Source organism: Canis lupus, chromosome 10 (assembly GCF_003254725.2).
Source record: "Canis lupus dingo isolate Sandy chromosome 10, ASM325472v2, whole genome shotgun sequence".
Taxonomy (NCBI): Eukaryota; Metazoa; Chordata; class Mammalia; order Carnivora; family Canidae; genus Canis; species Canis lupus.
In genome coordinates, this window is record NC_064252.1 from 3,740,493 (window position 1) to 3,758,161 (window position 17,669).

General features: G+C 34.0%; 1 protein-coding gene across 13 annotated transcripts in view; it reads left to right on the forward strand.

Moving 5' to 3' along the window:
- SLC16A7 (solute carrier family 16 member 7) overlaps positions 1-17,669 on the forward strand; it is a 170,237-nt gene that overhangs the window by 139,286 nt on the left and 13,282 nt on the right. For all 13 annotated transcript variants that reach the window (XM_025476778.3, XM_025476782.3, XM_049115106.1 and 10 more), the window contains one exon: positions 15,539-15,682. In XM_025476778.3, the coding sequence (XP_025332563.1) occupies positions 15,539-15,682 (144 nt within the window). The remainder of the gene's footprint in view (positions 1-15,538; positions 15,683-17,669) is intronic.

Consider the following 17,669-nt stretch of genomic DNA (forward strand, 5'->3'; position numbering starts at 1 on the left):
GTTACAATTAACCAAATCTTTCCACTCTCTAGAATGTTTTCCCTCTTACCAACTGTTGTTTCCCTGACTCTTGGAAGCAACCGGCCTTTTCTCATAACTGGCTTGAGACCTCCATAATAACAACATGGGATTGCAATTTTCTCTATTTCCTTATATGTCTGAACCACTCTCATTTACTAAACTCTGAGATCCTTTGGAGTAACATTCTTCCACCCCCAGCTTTCACGTAGATGTCTTTTTTTATTTCCAGCAACTAAGGAAACACTTAAAATTCCTGGCATACAAATGATGCTGTTTATATTTGTTGATTGAATAAATGAATTCCAGAACGAGTTACTAAGAGATTGGATTGTCAAACTTTGTTATAAAGAAAGCTTAAACCTGACTTAACCTAGTGGTTTTCAACAATCATTCAGTCAAGTGAACCAGGGTCTTCATTGACAGAAACAAAAACACTTCTTCTGAGAATCTTTTTCGATGTAAAAATCTGCCTCTTTGATAGTATGATCTCCATGACTGCTCAAGCACAGATGGCTGAATGGTAATTGAAGATACTCAGTGATGTGCTCAAGGTTGTAGAACCATGACTGATTTTTCCAGCTTACTAAACAGCATTACCATTTACTCTTCATTTCTTCATTTGAAATGAAAAACCAATTATCCATTACAAAATGTTTGGAAGACCATCCTCCTCACTACCTTCCCAACAGTGTGCTCAACATCTAATTTTTGATGAGCAATTAATTAACGGAGACAATCCTTCTTATTAACTTAAATAAGAATGAACTGTGTGTGTTCCACAATTCTGAAATTCACTTGCATCTTTTTAAAGTGCTCTACTTTTCTAGCATTCTTTTGTAATCGTGTTATTTTTTATGCTATAAATAAAATTATAAAAAATGTCACGAATAATGACTGTTAATACTAAAATAGCAAAATCAACAGAAGGTAAGAAAGCTCATACAGCACTTTACCTAATAATAAGTTTATAGATTCCATATTTATTGCAGGAAACTAGTTATGATAAGTAATTTACATTGTTTTTTAAGAAATGTAAGAGGAGGGGCACCTGTGTGGCTCAGTGGTTGAGCCTCTGCCTTTGGCTCAGGTCACGGTCCTGGGGTCCTGGGACCGAGTCCTGCATCGGGCTCCTGCATGGTGCTTCCTTTCCCTCTGCCTATGTCTCTGCCTCTCTGTGTCTCTCATGAATAAATAAAATCTTAAAAAAAAAAAAGTAAATGTAAGTTGAGGCGCCTGGGTGGCTCAGACTTCTTAAGTGTCCGACTCTTCATTTCAGCTTAGGTTATGATCTTAGGGTGGTGAGATTGAGCCCTGAGTCGGAGAGTGTGGAGCCTGCTTAATATTTTCTCTCTCCCTCTACCTCTGAACCCTATCTTTCTCCTTCTCTAAAAAATAAGAAATTAAAAAAAATAGAAATGTAAAGCTCCCCATTGCAAATAAGACTCAAAAATCATTTCAAAACTAGGTTAGAAAAAAAAACCCCACTAGATTAGAATTAGTCATGAAATGAATTTGTAATTTAACATATTTTAAATTGCAGCTTTTGTTTGTAGATATATGAAATATTTTATTTGGGAATCTTAGGATTAAAAGACCGTAAGTGTCTGACCAACCTTCAGTCCTTAGATCTCTCTATAATATTCTTGGTACGTGGTCACATTACTTCTGCTTGAACAGTTTAAGGGAAAGTAACTACCTTTCAAAGAATTAAGAACATCTTTTCTATACAAAATCAAGCTTCTGTAACTTCTGTCCTAATTACCCTCTCAACTGAATATTCTTCAAATCATGAAAGGAAGCCATTATGTTTTTCCTAAATTATCTTTATCCGAGCTAAATATATACTTTTTCCAGCCATTCCTCAAATAACATTGTATCAAATGTTGATGTGTGAAAGCACTCTCCTCTTCAGATAATCTACTTCTATTTATCTAGCCCAGAGGATTTCAATGGGAGCTTAATGGAATTTAGGATTGAACAAATCTTTATGTAATAGGTCTTGGGCATTGTAAGAGGTTTAACATCTCTGATCCCATCCACCAAATACTAACAGTGCCCCAAATACCCATGTAAACAGACATATTCTTTAAAATTGCCAAGTGTCCAAAGTGAAGAATAGATTTTATCTCAGCTAAGAAGTTCTGATGGGCAAAGGACTTGAATAGATATTTTTTCCAAAGAAGACATCAAAGTGCTAACAGGTATATGAAAAGGTACTCAACATCGCTAATCATCAAGGAAATGCTAGTCAAAACCACAATGAGATATCACCTCATACATGTTAGAATGTCTAACAAAAATTACAAGAGATAACAAATCCTGATAAGGATGTGAAGAAAAGGGAACTTTTGTACACTGTTGATGGGGATGAAAATTATTACAGTCACTGTGAAAAACAATATGAAGTTCTTTAAAAAATTAAAAATAGAACTACCACATGATCTGGCAATCCCACTTCTGAGTATATATCCAAAGGAAATAAAATCACTATCTTGAAGAGTTGTCTGCATTCTCATGTTCATTGCAGCATTATTCACAGTAGCCAGGATATGGAAATAACCTAAATGTCCTTCAACAGTTGAATAGTTAAATAATATGTGAGGTATATATCTCTATCTTTATCTATATCTATATCTGTATCTATCTATATCATCTATATCTATATCTATATCGTCTAGCTCCCCCCCTCCAAGAAGCAAATCCTGCCATTTGTGACAATATAGATGAACCTTGAGAGCTTTATACTAAGTGAATTAAATCAGAGAAAGACAAATACTGCATCTCACTTATATGTGGAATCTAAAAAAGTTAGACTCATAGAACCAGAGAGTAGATGTTGCCAGGGGTGGATAGAGTAGAGGAAATGAGATGTTGGTCCAGGGTACAAACTTTCCATTATAAGATGAAAAAGTCTGGAGACCTAATATATCACATATTAATAACAATGTACTGTATACCTGAAAATTGCTAAGAAAATAGATTTCATAAGTTCTTACCACACACAAACACACAAAAGCTAACTATGAGAGGTGATGGATATGTTAATTAGCTTAACTGTGGTTATTATTTCACAATATATACACATCAGATCATCATGTTGTATACCTTAAATATATATAATTTGAAAATATAAGCTCTGGTAATGTAGGTGAATTGGGGAGGGATTGGTTTTTTTTGTTTTGTTTTTTTTTTTGGTAGTCATAAGTTCTCTAAGTTCTCTATTACTTGAAGTCAGTTTAAGAATGTTGACCTGGGTAGGACTTGCCAGTCTTCATTGGCAGACAATTATAACACTTCCTATAATTTTTGTTAATATTAATCATTACCATTTTCCTAATACACTCATTAATCCCTAGAGCCAACTAACATATTCCATGTTGTATACTAGAATTTCATTACAGATATGGTAAAATGTCTTAAAAAAGATTGGTGTGCTATTTTCTGTATTTCTTTGGCCTAAATGTACAGAAAGAAAAAGTTTAGTTTTAATTGATAAGCATGTTGATAGGCATGTTGGGTTCTATTGAACATAAAATAGAACATATTCTGGGCCTTAAAAAATACTTTCAATAATCTAATTTGTTCCTAGAAACCTTCATAATTTATTACTCATTAATCAATGGAAAACACATTTTTGCTCGTTTCTGAGAAGTGGGTTTATGTTTCCGACTCTACTTTTCTCTAACATCATCCTTATTCTTTGTGTTTTATTTTAACACAATAATTTAGTTACCTCATCAGCATCTGTCAGTGCTGAGAAATACTCCTTACTTTTCTGTATTCTTTCTCCATAAAAATCTGATTTGAATCTCATACCTATCAAGTGTTTCAAGTGTCACACCTGTTCCCTTCCTCTCTCCGTTTGTCTTCATGATTCCAGTTTTAATTACCTGAGATGCAATATCACTCTTCCCTTGAGTTTCCCATTCCCTTCCAAAACTCCACACGTCTTCAGTTTTAGTAATCTTAGGCTTATTTTGTATTTGTCTCATTTCCTACTCTTCTGCACCACGTGATTAACCTGTATGTGTCTATAGGTAAAATAGTTGTTATGAAGGGGTTACAATATAAACCAACCACAAAGACATACCTAGACAATGTCATATATTTTATCTAAATCCCCATGAAGTTCATTCAAAACATCAGTAAACCCTTGTCAACTTAATTTATGAGAGCATGTAGTACAATAAATTCATGAGTGCCACTTACTTTGGGAAACCTGTAAAAAAAAAATAGCTATTAAACAAAATAGCCAGATCTTAAAGTAAAATTACAGCTTTTCAGTTAGACATATAATTGAACCAAACTTTTTTTTGTTGTAATTATTCTTGGTATATCCAACTCTTTCCTTCAATATATCACACTATTTAAGGAATTTTACTGCAAGTTTATCTGCTAGCATACTTTCAGCTTATGCACTCAATAGGTTTAAGCCATTAGTAAACACATTCCCCTATTCAACAAGAATTTAAAATCTAGAGTGATGATCTAACGGTATCATTAGGGTTCCAAACTCATTTCACTGAGATGCTCTTGGAACTTTCAGCTTCTGTGTGCTTCAGCTTTTTCTTCAGGCCAGCTCTCTTCACGTTCACAAAATGATTGCTATACTTCAAGGCAGAAATCACTTAATGATTTCTTTGTATCTCTCTTTAGGAAAAGGAGAGCTTTTCCCAGAAATTGCTAGATTTCCACTCGTGTCTCAGTGGCCAGAGCTGTGTCATAGGTCCAGCCCTACATCATTCAGTGGAGAAAGGAATTAGACTATCACACCTGGTTCTCTATGTAAATCAGGATTTACTCCCACCTCCATAATTCCCTTAGCTAGTAGCTGTGCAGTGGAAAGCAGACTCTTGAAAGGAATCCATGTTTTCTCAAAAGAGAAAGCAGGAGGAAACAGATGCAAAGTTGATAATCAAGAGTATTAGGCAAGGGAGGACTCATTTAAAGATTAGTTGTTATTTCTCTGATGATGACTACTCCCTGGAATAAGTAGAGAATATTAATTGTTATCACTCTGTAGTTTTATACCCCAACTTATATGTAAATAGTGCACAAAGGATAGTGAGAGAACATTCTCTTGGTACTGTGTCCCTTAGGTTCAAAATACATACGTCCACACAAATACATCTATAGCTTCACTATGTACTGTCATATAGGTAATAGGTAGTGACAGGGATGTTGGGGTATGTGGACCTCATACCTTTAGTGAGGAATTTTGTTTGCTTAAAATTAGTCTTATAAACCAAGGCACTTTTAAAGAAAAGAGTTAAAATGAATGGAGATCATGTACATGTCTCTAAAATGATCTTTAATTTGGCATGTGTGTTGTATTTTTTGTTTTATATATGGTTTAGAGAAGGAGAAAAAAGAACCCAGTCGATTAAATACCCTCTTTAAAACTTGTCCGCTATGATAAATACTGATATTATGCCAATGAAGTGATGGTGGCATCATATGACAATTCTAAATCAACTTAGAAAATAGTTTAATCTAATTTCATAAAAATAATTACCATCTACTATATAAAATAATTTGTCTTAAGCCTAAGTGAATTATAAATGAGTCACAATATGCCCTTACCCTCCAAGAGCTGAAATATGCAAATAAATATATCACAAAGTAGAATATTAATACTAACTTAGAGAGAGGAACAAAGTAGTATAATAGCTAGAAGGTTAGGGGATTTTATTAGACAGATGGGTTCATGGAATGCATTATGAGGATGTTATTTAAAACTAATTTTGAAGAATAAATAGAAGGAAAGAATATAAAATTTCATAGGACTTAATGCAATATTCTATGTAGAGTAAGAGTTATGAACAGAAATGTATTTTAGCATGCTTTAAAAATAGTCGTATTGCTTATTAGTTGCCTAAGACATGTATGAATATTCAATTTATGAATTGAATTTTCCTGCCTGGTTAATGGAAATATATATATTTTAAGATACATTATGAATTAAATATCCACATTTCAAAAATCCCATTGAGGTTAAATTATTATAACATTTAATTGAGTATAACAAATTAGAAAAATATCAGAATCACTTTAAATGTTCTGCAGTTAGATCACACTGAGATAATTTTGTGAAAGTAAGTAATCTTTCAAGCTTAAGAGGAAAAGAAGGTATTTAGCAGATGTTAACTACTTTTTAGTGTGAGATAATATTAACGGTATGAAATTTTTAATAGGAATTAAATTTTTTCTATTATTATATTAGGATGTTTTAGACTGTAAGCAGACAAAAATGTAGTGTCCATCGGTAAACTAGGCAATACTTAAGTTTTATCATGTCATACCACCAGAAGTCTATAGGTAGTGCCTCTGGTTTGGTTGATTTACTGGCTCTTTGATCTAATCAATGGCTTAAACATTCACCGTATCTTTAAGCACCCTTCATAGTAGAAAAGATGACTATGGCACCTAAGATATCACATTGTTATGAAAACATACAGAAGCTTTATTGCTGTATAAGATTAAGGACATCCTTGCCCTGAAGCCCTCAGAAAACTTTACCCTGTATAAATTGCCCCAAAACGTTCATCTTCAAGCCCATATTTGGTAATGAGAATGGTCTTAACATGATTGGCTTATGGTATTTATGATTCACTCCCCAAGAGTTAGGCCTAGGGTGTCACAGAAGAAATTAAGTATAAAACAAAATCAGAATTCATTTAGGAAGAAGGAAGGGGGCATGGCTCTTGGGTAGGCACCCAACAGTTTCTGCAATATAGTCATTTTTCCTGCCTTCTTAAAAAGTATTCCAGAGAGCAGGGAATATAAAGTATAAGTATTCCATAATGTAAATTAAGTATAAATTTTTATTTTGAAGAAATGAACATCATACATGCGAAAGAGATGTAATCACTTTTCTCAGGAAAAAATGGCACTTCCCAGGAGTGCAAGGTATGCTCTAGCCCAGGCAGTCCTAGTAGAGTGCCTGAGCAATCCTTAAAAGCTGTTATTTTGTACCTCAGTTTCCTTACATAGGAAAGGGCAATGAAGAAATACTGCTAACTTTTAGAGAAATTATAAGCATTAAATGTGAAGAGTTTAGAAATGTGCTGAGTCCTCAGGAAATGTTTGGGGTTTTTGTTTTTGTTTGTTTGTTTCATGTAGCCATTGTTCCTGGTAGAAATGTCTTTCCTTGTTGAGAATAATGTAACCTACAGACACCAATGCAGTGTCTGTCATTTCTGTCCATGGGCACCGAATACTCACTTTTAAACCCTTTGATTTGTAGTAGTAAAAAATTTTGATAAGATGTCAATTTGTCTACTCTCCCATCCCATCCCCATACAAATAGTATGACCATCCCTTTCAATAGCTATAAATGCCAGTTTGGAGCAATCTATGGTCAAATGAATATAGAAATGCAGAAGTTTATGTAGACAGAGGAAAAGATGAGGGAACATAAAAGTAACCATCTTATTTTTTTATAATAAATTTATTTTTTATTGGTGTTCAATTTGCCAACATACAGAATAACACCCAGTGCTCATCCCGTCAAGTGCCCCCCTCAGTGCCCGTCACCCATTCACCCCCACCCCCCACCCTCCTCCCCTTCCACCACCCCTATTTCATTTCCCAGAGTTAGGAGTCTTCATGTTCTGTCTCCCTTTCTGATATTTCCCACACATTTCTTCTCCCTTCCTTTCTATTCCCTTTCACTATTATTTATATTCCCCAAATGAATGAGAACATATAATGTTTGTCCTTCTCGGATTGACTTACTTCACTCAGCATAATACCCTCCAGTTCCATCCACGTTGAAGCAAATGGTGGGTATTTGTCGTTTCTAATGGCTGAGTAATATTCCATTGTATACATAAACTACATCTTCTTTATCCATTCATCTTTCCATGGACACCGAGGCTCCTTCCACAGTGTGGCTATTGTGGACATTGCTGCTATAAACATCGGGGTGCAGGTGTCCCAGCGTTTCATTGCATCTGTATCTTTGGGGTAAATCCCCAGCAGCGCAATTGCTGGGTCGTAGGGCAGCTCTATTTGTAACTATTTGAGGAACCTCCACACAGTTTTCCAGAGTGGCTGCACCAGTTCACATTCCCACCAACAGTGTAAGAGGGTTCCCTTTTCTCCGCATCCTCTCCAACATTGGTTGTTTCCTGTCTTGTTAATGTTCCCCATTCTCACTGGTGTGAGGTGGGATCTCATTGTGGTTTTGATTTGTATTTCCCTGATGGCAAGTGATGCAGAGCATTTTCTCATATGCATGTTGGCCATGTCTATGCCTTCCTCTGTGAGATTTCTCATCATGTCTTTTGCCCATTTCATGATTGGATTGTTTGTTTCTTTGGTGTTGAGTTTAATAAGTTCTTTATAGATCTTGGAAACTAGCCCTTTATCTGATATGTCATTTGCAAATGTCTTCTCCCATTCTGTAGGTTGTCTTTGAGTTTTGTTGACTGTATCCTTTGCTGTGCAAAAGCTTCTTATCTTGATGAAGTCCCAATAGTTCATTCTTGCTTTTGTTTCTTTTGCCTTCGTGGATGTATCTTGCAAGAAGTTACTGTGGCTGAGTTCAAAAAGGGTGTTGCCTGTGTTCTCCTCTAGGATTTTGATGGAATCTTGTCTCACATTTAGATCTTTGATCCATTTTGAGTTTATCTTTGTGTATGGTGAAAGGGAGTGGTCTAGTTTCATTTTTCTGCATGTGGATGTCCAATTTCCCCAGCACCATCTATTGAAGAGACTGTCTTTCTTCCAATGGATAGTCTTTCCTCCTTTATCGAATATTAGTTGACCATAAAGTTCAGGGTCCACTTCTGGGTTTACCCCAAGATTGCTAGAACTCATACAGCAATTTGGTAGCGTGACAGGATACAAAATCAATGCCCAGAAATCAGTGGCATTTCTAAACACTAACAATGAGACTGAAGAAAGGGAAATTAAGGAGTCAATCCCATTTTTTAAATTTTTTTTATTTATTTATGATAGTCACACAGAGAGAGAGAGAGAGAGGCAGAGACACGGGCAGAGGGAGAAGCAGGCTCCATGCACCAGGAGCCCGACGTGGGATTCGATCCCGGGTCTCCAGGACTGCGCCCTGGGCCAAAGGCAGGCGCCAAACCGCTGCGCCACCCAGGGATCCCCAGGAGTCAGTCCCACTTACAATTGCACCCAAAAGCATTAGATACCTAGGAATATACCTAGCCAAAGAGATAAAGGATCTATACCCTAAAAACTACAGAACACTTCTGAAAGAAATTGAGGAAGACACAAAGAGATGGAAAAATATTCCATGCTCATGGATTGGCAGAATTAATATTGTGAAAATGTCAATGTTACCCAGGGCAATATACACGTTTAATGCAATCCCTATCAAAATACCATGGACTTTCTTCAGAGAGTTAGAACAAATTATTTTAAGATTTGTGTGGAATCAGAAAAGACCCCGAATAGCCAGGGGAATTTTAAAAAAGAAAACCATATCTGGGGGCATCACAATGCCAGATTTCAGGTTGTACTACAAAGCTGTGGTCATCAAGACAGTGTGGTACTGGCACAAAAACAAACACATAGATCAATGGAACAGAATAGAGGACCCATCTTCTCATTAAAGTAAAACCCAAGAACTTTTCTTATAACCATGCCAATGACAGTCAGGTTTTAAGATACATGAAGAAAGAAAAATAGTTAATATCAAACATGTGGATAATGAGCTATTGATGTTTAGGTGTATTTTAAAATAGCATTTAGTACCTTATTAAAGTTTGGTAAGTTTATGTATTGGAATGATGAAAAGTCTCTCTGAGGAGTTGATATATCCGCAGAGACCTGAGTGTGAGAAAAATAAGCCATTTATGTATAAAGGGGAGAACTGAAATGTCAGAGGGAACAGCAAATGCAAAGATGAGTTTATGTCCATGTCATCCTCTAATCCCCTCTGTCCCTAGTATGCTTAAGTATACCTAGCATATTAATCAACCCTTTCCTTGATTTTTACTACTCAAACCATTAATTCACGACCTTTATATACTTAAAATTTGAAATACTAGTTGAATGCTGAGTGAATATACTGTGAGTGTCTACCATAAAGATTAATCTTTGTAAGTGCTGGATGCACTCTAAATCAAACTGGCTGTTATCAATGAGCAACATGCTAACTGAGGATGATTTACCTGAATAACATGTTTGTCTCCATCCTTTGTAAAGGCAAATGTAATCGCTGCTTCCTAATTATTAGGGATTTTCCCCTCATGTTTTTCACTGACCTTAAATGAAAAGAGATCACATGGAGAGAGAAACTAGATGAATTTTCAATCCCAACTTCAGTGTAGGGATAAACCTCAGGCAAACAAGTAGTTAATGAAGAGGATCCCATCCTCTGTCCAAATTAAAATAGCAACAGTTTTCTAATTCAAAAAACCTCTTTGAAAAAATCTTTCAAATTTAGAAAGCCCCTGTCAGTGAGAAAAATACTACAGTAGTAAAAACAGATAAATTTCTGTAATTGCAAACAACTTTTTCCCAGTCCTGCACTAGTGCTTTTTATCATTTGACTTGACAGGGTATCATATATACAAATTTGAAATAAAGCAAATGAAAAATAAATTATAGCAGTTTATCATTTCTTCTGTTAGTGTTTACACTATGCATAAAATTTTTATATAGTTCAAATTGATAGTCAATTCCAATTCATGGTTTTAGATTGATCAAATATATTTTATGAAATGTTCATTACATAACATATTCTTTGAATTTTTTCACAGTATTTGTCATGTGCTCATGCCATATACAAAAGAAATAAAAACAAGCACTATGAGTTCATGTTTACAGAACACGGTAACAATATACAAAAGAATAGACCAGTCACATATACGTAGGTCTAGGTCATATATTTTTAAGATACTTCACACACACACACACAAAAAAAAAAAAACCATTTGCTTATAACTATATGCAAAACTCTAAATTAGAAGAGATATACTACAGTAATTGTATTCAGAATCCCCAAGACCACTTTCAGGTTTCGTGATTCACTGGAAAGATTCATAGGACTTAACAATGTCTTTTTCATGCTTATTTATTACAATGAAAGGATGCAAAACCGTCAAGCCTAGGAAAAGCACATGGATCAAAGTACAGGAGAAACCAGATGCAAACTTGCCAAGTGTCCTCTCCCAACAATCACCACGAAGGATGGGCTTAATTCAACAACTAGTTGTGAAAACGTAGGTGAAGTGTTGCCTACTGGGAAGCTTAGTAGAGACTGTGTGCTTAAGGTTTCTGTTGGGTTGCTGGTCATACAGGCATTCTCTGTCTTGCATGTCCTAAAATTCCATGCTCTGGGAAGCAAGGCAGGTGTTCAGCATAAACCGCATTGTGAAACAGTTTGGGCACAGTGAGCCACTCTTACCAGTTAGGGAATGGTGGAAACACACTTCTGAAATCGCAAGTTCTCAGGTGCCAGCCGAGACCCAGCCTTACAAGCAATCCTTTCTAAGAATGGCAGCCCCATACCTGATACCTTAAATCTTTTCTACACAGTAGTGAAAAGTACAAGTTTTATAATTGATGACCCTGGGCTCATCAATAAGTGGTGATGACCACTTATATTGATGTGACCTTGAATGAGTCATCAACACTTTCCATGTCTCAGTTTTATCAACTGTTACATTGCTGTAATAATCAGATTGCCATGAAAATCATATGCCATAATGCATGCACAGTTCTTAGCACACTGCCTGCAAAGAGTAATAACTCAATAAGTTAATGAATAATAGAATAATAATAGGATAGATGGCAACTACTTTCACAGAGCTTAGAATAGGATATATGAACAACACTCAAACAAATGAAATAGAGGGTAAGTGTTGTGGAGTGTGTGTGTGTGTGTGCGCGCGCGCACAACTATAAGTGCAACAGGAGTTCTAAGAATGGGAAAAAGCTCTCTGTAATTTATAAGAATGCACATAAGCTTCCTTACCAGAGTAAGTGTTATGGAGCCACAGCCATAAAGACAGAAGTAGCTTTCAGAAAACAAGTATCTGAAATATCAGTGACAACATTGTGATCCTTACGCTGCTCTCTAACGAAGTCCTTCTTTACAACTTCACAGCTAGCATGAAAATGGCTATTATACTTGACACTAAAAATTCTGAGACTGGAAAGCTGGAGCAGAAGAAATTAGTGGGTACATGAGTGTGGTTTAGATATAGTCTGAAACTTGTGTGAATGTTTTTGGAAATAAGACAATATTATTCTTGTACATAATTTTTTTTTAACCACTAGACAAACATAACAAAGCATTCTGAAAAACAATACCTTTGCTCTACTGAGATAGGCTCAGATGGAACTCTCAGCAGGTAGAGGATTTTCTTTTTTGACATAACTAATGATTAAACATCATGATTACTTGAAAAACATATGTTGAGTAAAAACCTTCATCCTGATTAAATTAATAAATAAATAAATGACCTCAGAATATAATTAGGCCTAAGGGTCATCAACAAGGCACACCTGTGAGGCTAGCTCATGTTTAAGAAAAATCACATGTGATGAGAATTTATTTATTTTCTTGAAACTTCATCTTTCTTGTTTTTTTTTTTTTTTTTTTTTTTTTTTTTATCTTTCTTGTTAATACAATAAACCATGCAGCTTATAGATTGGAGAGAGAGAGTATTGGATAGTGTTGTGTTTTACATCTACTGATAGATGCCTCCTCAAGCTAATGTTAAGCATTTAAAGATTCTTTACAAAATAAGTATATTTTGTTCTGTATCATAATTTTAATTAGATCGACAACTATTACAAAGTAGAAATATTTTATGACATTTTATAAGCATTTAATATTAAGGGTAAGGAGCTTTGATTTCTAAAAAATCAACTTAAAAATACATCTTCTTTTGCTAGAAAAAGATATATGGATTATGTAAACACATCCCTTATAGATTATCTTGTAAATTATCACCTAACTAAAGTATATTTTATTTAGAGTAAAATCAGTTGTTAAAATTACAACTCTTAATGCATCTTGATTGATACCACAGTAGAAATTACCAGTCTCTTCAAAAAGAAAAATATCAACGCCTCTAAATGTTTTCTTTACTGGGTACTCTTAATCAGAGTTGTGGAAAAAAAGCCTTGATGTGATTATCCTAAACTATAGATATACTTATTTGCCACACATTGCAAGTTAAGTTGTGATTCATAGCCTATGTTCAAATTTAAATTTACACCATTTAGGCAAACACATTTATAAAATTTAGTAATTAGTAAATTTTAAGTTATCCAGGAATCTCACAGAAAATGATATACTTATAATATCAATGATACTAAGAAAATTATTAGTCCAAGTAATTGATAAATGCCTTTGGATTCATTATGATAGTCTAGTATTTATCAAAGCATCCATCACAGTTCTTAAAATAACTTGATAATTTCTCCCTCTGGACTATAATGGGTTGATGATTATAGTTATGCTTTTATTATTTTATTCTTGGCGTGTGCTGACTGGTTTTATGCTAGAAGCTTAAGAAATTTCATTGAACTGATTTGAGTTAAAATGAATTGAAGTAAAGTGAACTGGTTAAGTAATTTTAAGAAAAGGAATCAACACTTAAGTTCAATAATTAATCAAAGCTAATCAATTCATTTCTCACAAAGGCCATTTGAATTTAGCTATGTGCTTTTTAGTGAAAATGCTCATTTCCAAAATCATATTAGTTTTTACCATAGTAGGGACTAAAATCTATTTTTTTCACATAATCTTGTACAATTTTCATTGATTTTTTTCCCCCTCCAACTCTGTTGTTTTTATAGAGCTATCTTTTATATGGCCGTTTTTAGTTTTGTTTTTTTGAGTGGTGGGGGGTAAAATGCAAAATGTGGTATCCTATTTTTGAGTTCTTTTTGTAAAATTATGTCTTTTTACCAATATGTTTTCAAAAGATATTGTGGAAAAAAAAAGATATTGTGGAATAATATTAGGCCATGAAGGTTTTCTTTTTCAAACTTTAAGGAATAAAAATAGTAACTGTAGTTGTGTGAAAGAATAAAGCTCTATTGACAAATGAAGCTTAATATATTTTAAAATCTATCCATGTAGAAATTCTCAAATGCAGTATAATAGCACTTAGCATATTTTTAAGTTAAAGTATTAATTAAAACTCATTTAATTTTTTGCTAGGCTAAATATTGGACTGGGGATTCTGACCTAATGTAATATTTTTTCCTCAAATCAACGGCCCTTGTTTTACATGAAATATAATTTCAAATTAAGAAGTGTCAAGTCAAACCATTTCCACACTGAAAGGTCTCATAAAGTAATAAGGACTTTCACTGAATCTAAGATGATCTCAGTTCTTAAGTTGCACCATTATTTTATGATGCACCACTAAAAAAAATGCTATGATTAAAATAAAACAACACACACTATTAATATTTAGAATGTTTATTTTATAACTACCAAAAGGGCTTTCTTAGACATAGTTAAACATAGATGATTTTAATCATTTTAACCACTCCTGCATATTTTATATGTATACACACACATACATTGGGAAATGTACGTTAAATCAATTGAGTAAAGCACTCCTAAAACCTCTTCCCATTCTGTATCTGGCTGTCACAAATTACTTTTCAGGTCAGAGTTCTCAGTGTTCATGTTTCACACATAAGACTTTCTTTGCCCATGAGCGTATCGTATTAGAGAGATCCATCTTTTTCTCTGGTAATTTTAATCTCAGCTGCTCTACTCATTCAGTAAGTTTTGATGGTACTTTCTTGACATTATCAGAATGTGTCAACATAAGATTTTTCAGACAATAATCAAGATTCATATTCATGTTCCTTCTTCAAATGCTCCTTAAATGGTTTGATTAAAGTATGAAGAATTGCCATTGTCCAGCCAACCACAGAAATAACAACCAAATTCAAGCATGCGTAGGCACTGATAGCTACATTGCTACCTGTGACCTCCATCTGATGAACAGGGATTGTTAAGAGACCTCAAGTGTGACACCTCTTTATTTATAACATAATAATATATGAAAACAATTGGTACCTTAGAATCAAAGAAATATAATATAAAAGAAAAATCATACTGTGGTATAATGGAAAAATAATTTGAGCTCTAATTAGGAGGATATATGTGTGTGCACATATATTATTCTAGAAAATAAAATTATAACACAGACAAGTCTTTTTATGATTTCTAGATTATTGTTACATAAATTCGCCTGCGTTTATTAAATACTTGGATAGTATAGCTATGTCCTGCTGAAAAACTTTTCCATCAAAAGCTAAATGATTATGGCCATAAACTGTATGTTAAACACTTCTAGTTTATTATTTTATGCGCTGTCATATATATGGTTAAAGATAACCAGTCAAAGTGATTAGAAGTCTTGAAAAGTTTTCATTATATTCTATGTGAACTAGTATTTTTCTTTTATCATTAAATATGCTTTCAAAATTAACAACTGTTAAAAATAAATAAATAAATGACCCAGCAACTGAACATTTCTTAATTTCCTCCCTACCGTAGGTCCCATAAGCAGTGTTCTGGTGAATAAGTATGGTAGCCGACCAGTGGTGATAGTAGGAGGTTTATTATGCTGTTTGGGAATGGTCACAGCCTCTTTTAGTACCAGCGTAATAGAGCTTTACCTCACTATGGGACTCATTTGTGGTAAGTCAAGTTTTGTTTTCTGCTTATTTTCTTCTTAACATTTCTATTGTTTGCAAAGCTCTGTAAGAAGCATAAACAGAACATTTGTATTGCATTTACTTTTTACATCACATGCTATCTTATTTTCATCCAATATACTGAAATACTACCTTGGAATGGCCAATCAAGCTTCTTTCAAGAAATCGAAAAAACAAGTTATCCAGACACATTAGGTGCTAGGATATAAATGTCAAAAAGAAAACAGTTTTGATTTAATTTTACCATTTCATCCTCTATTCATCAGCCAGTTAAGATAGTATTATGGACACAGAATTTCTTGCAAATAGCTTAATTTTTTTAAAGCTAGTTTTCATTACTTATTACTATTTAGAGTATCTGACTTATCAGTCATTATAGGTTAAAAAACGATGCCAAAATATATTTTCTGCATGTATTGATTTGGTTCTAACAATAGAATTTTTATCTGTGTTCTGGTTAGTGGTAGAGCTCTGTATTGGCGTCCCTTCTTTTCCTTACAAAAGATTCTAATTGTTTAAAGGCCCTGTAAGGCATATATGCCACTAAACACACATTTTAAAATGTCTACTGTCATTTTATTAGAGTTGTTCCTCGTGCATAATGTCTTTTGTCTCAAACTGACCTAAATACGTACATTTGGAAAACACCATTTTTATTAGTCTCAACAGTAAACTACATTAAACAAATCTACACTCAAAGTTTTAAGAAAAATTAGATTTTAATATATAAAGGAACTGAATCTTTTACTTATGCTTGCAGAAAAATGGTAAATATATACTATTTTTAAAGTAATTTTAGATCCATCTAACCTTGCACTTTTGTATCATTTGATGAAAAAGAAAAGATATATTTATTAAGACTATAGTAATTCTGGTGTTAAAAATCTTTCTCTTTGCAGCCTTTCCACAACTATCTTCCTTTCTGTTGTGGTAAAACACCTTTCGACATTATAAATGAGACTCTTATATCTAAGAATTGTCATAGTGCCGAGGATGTCCTTTCTTTTGTGCAGAAATACTATATATTACATTTGACTGTAGAAGTCAGGCTGGGCCCACAAGTAGATGTATTATGGAAAAGATTATTTTGTTACTATTGTGTTACAAATTTCAATAATATGCTATTCTAATTTCAATTCCATTTATTTTGAATCTCGAAGGCTTTGGTGCTTCTAGAGTCAACCATTAAATATACAATGAGAGATTTATCGTAAGGCATTATCAGCCAATACTTTTTGGTAGACTGTCTAGTTTTTAAAACTAATTGAGCACATATTAGGATCATGAGTAAATTAGTCTCCTTATGTTTCAGCTTCTTCGTCTTTAAAATGGGGGAAATGATAAGCTCTTAAAAATGAATTCATAGTACTTTACAGAGTACCCAGAATTTTGTTACTTTTAAATAAATATTAGCATATAATTATCATCATATGTCATCATGTAACATCTTACAGTTCTAGAACTTAACTTTGGCAAAAGCTGTGGTTGAGGGTATTGGAACTCAAGAAGTCTAAGTGTTATTCCAATAATGTATATAGTAGTTGAGGCAGATTCAGATCTTTGGATTTCAAATCTCATGTTCATTTTACAAGGCCAGAATAGGAAATAGATGGCCACTGTCTCCTAAGGAGAAGTTGGATTAACAACGTGAAGGCAGAATTTTAGGGGACAGAATAGGGCCGGGGGTTGAGGGCAGGTGGCATTAGGTAAAGAAATTTGAAAAAAAAAAAAGAAATTTGAACTTCTAAACAAAATTCCCGAGTTTTAATTTGGATTTTTCCATTTACAAGCCGTTGACCATAAGCTGCTGGTTTTCTAATTTATAAATTACACTTACCCTGCATGTCTCACGGGTCGGGGCTGTGGTACAATCAGAGAGCATACTGCCCTGTTACTCTCTAAGCATGTTCTTGGTTCCTTTGGGTCAGCTTTTCTACTCACAGAAAATATTTGTGTCAAAGGTTTGCAAT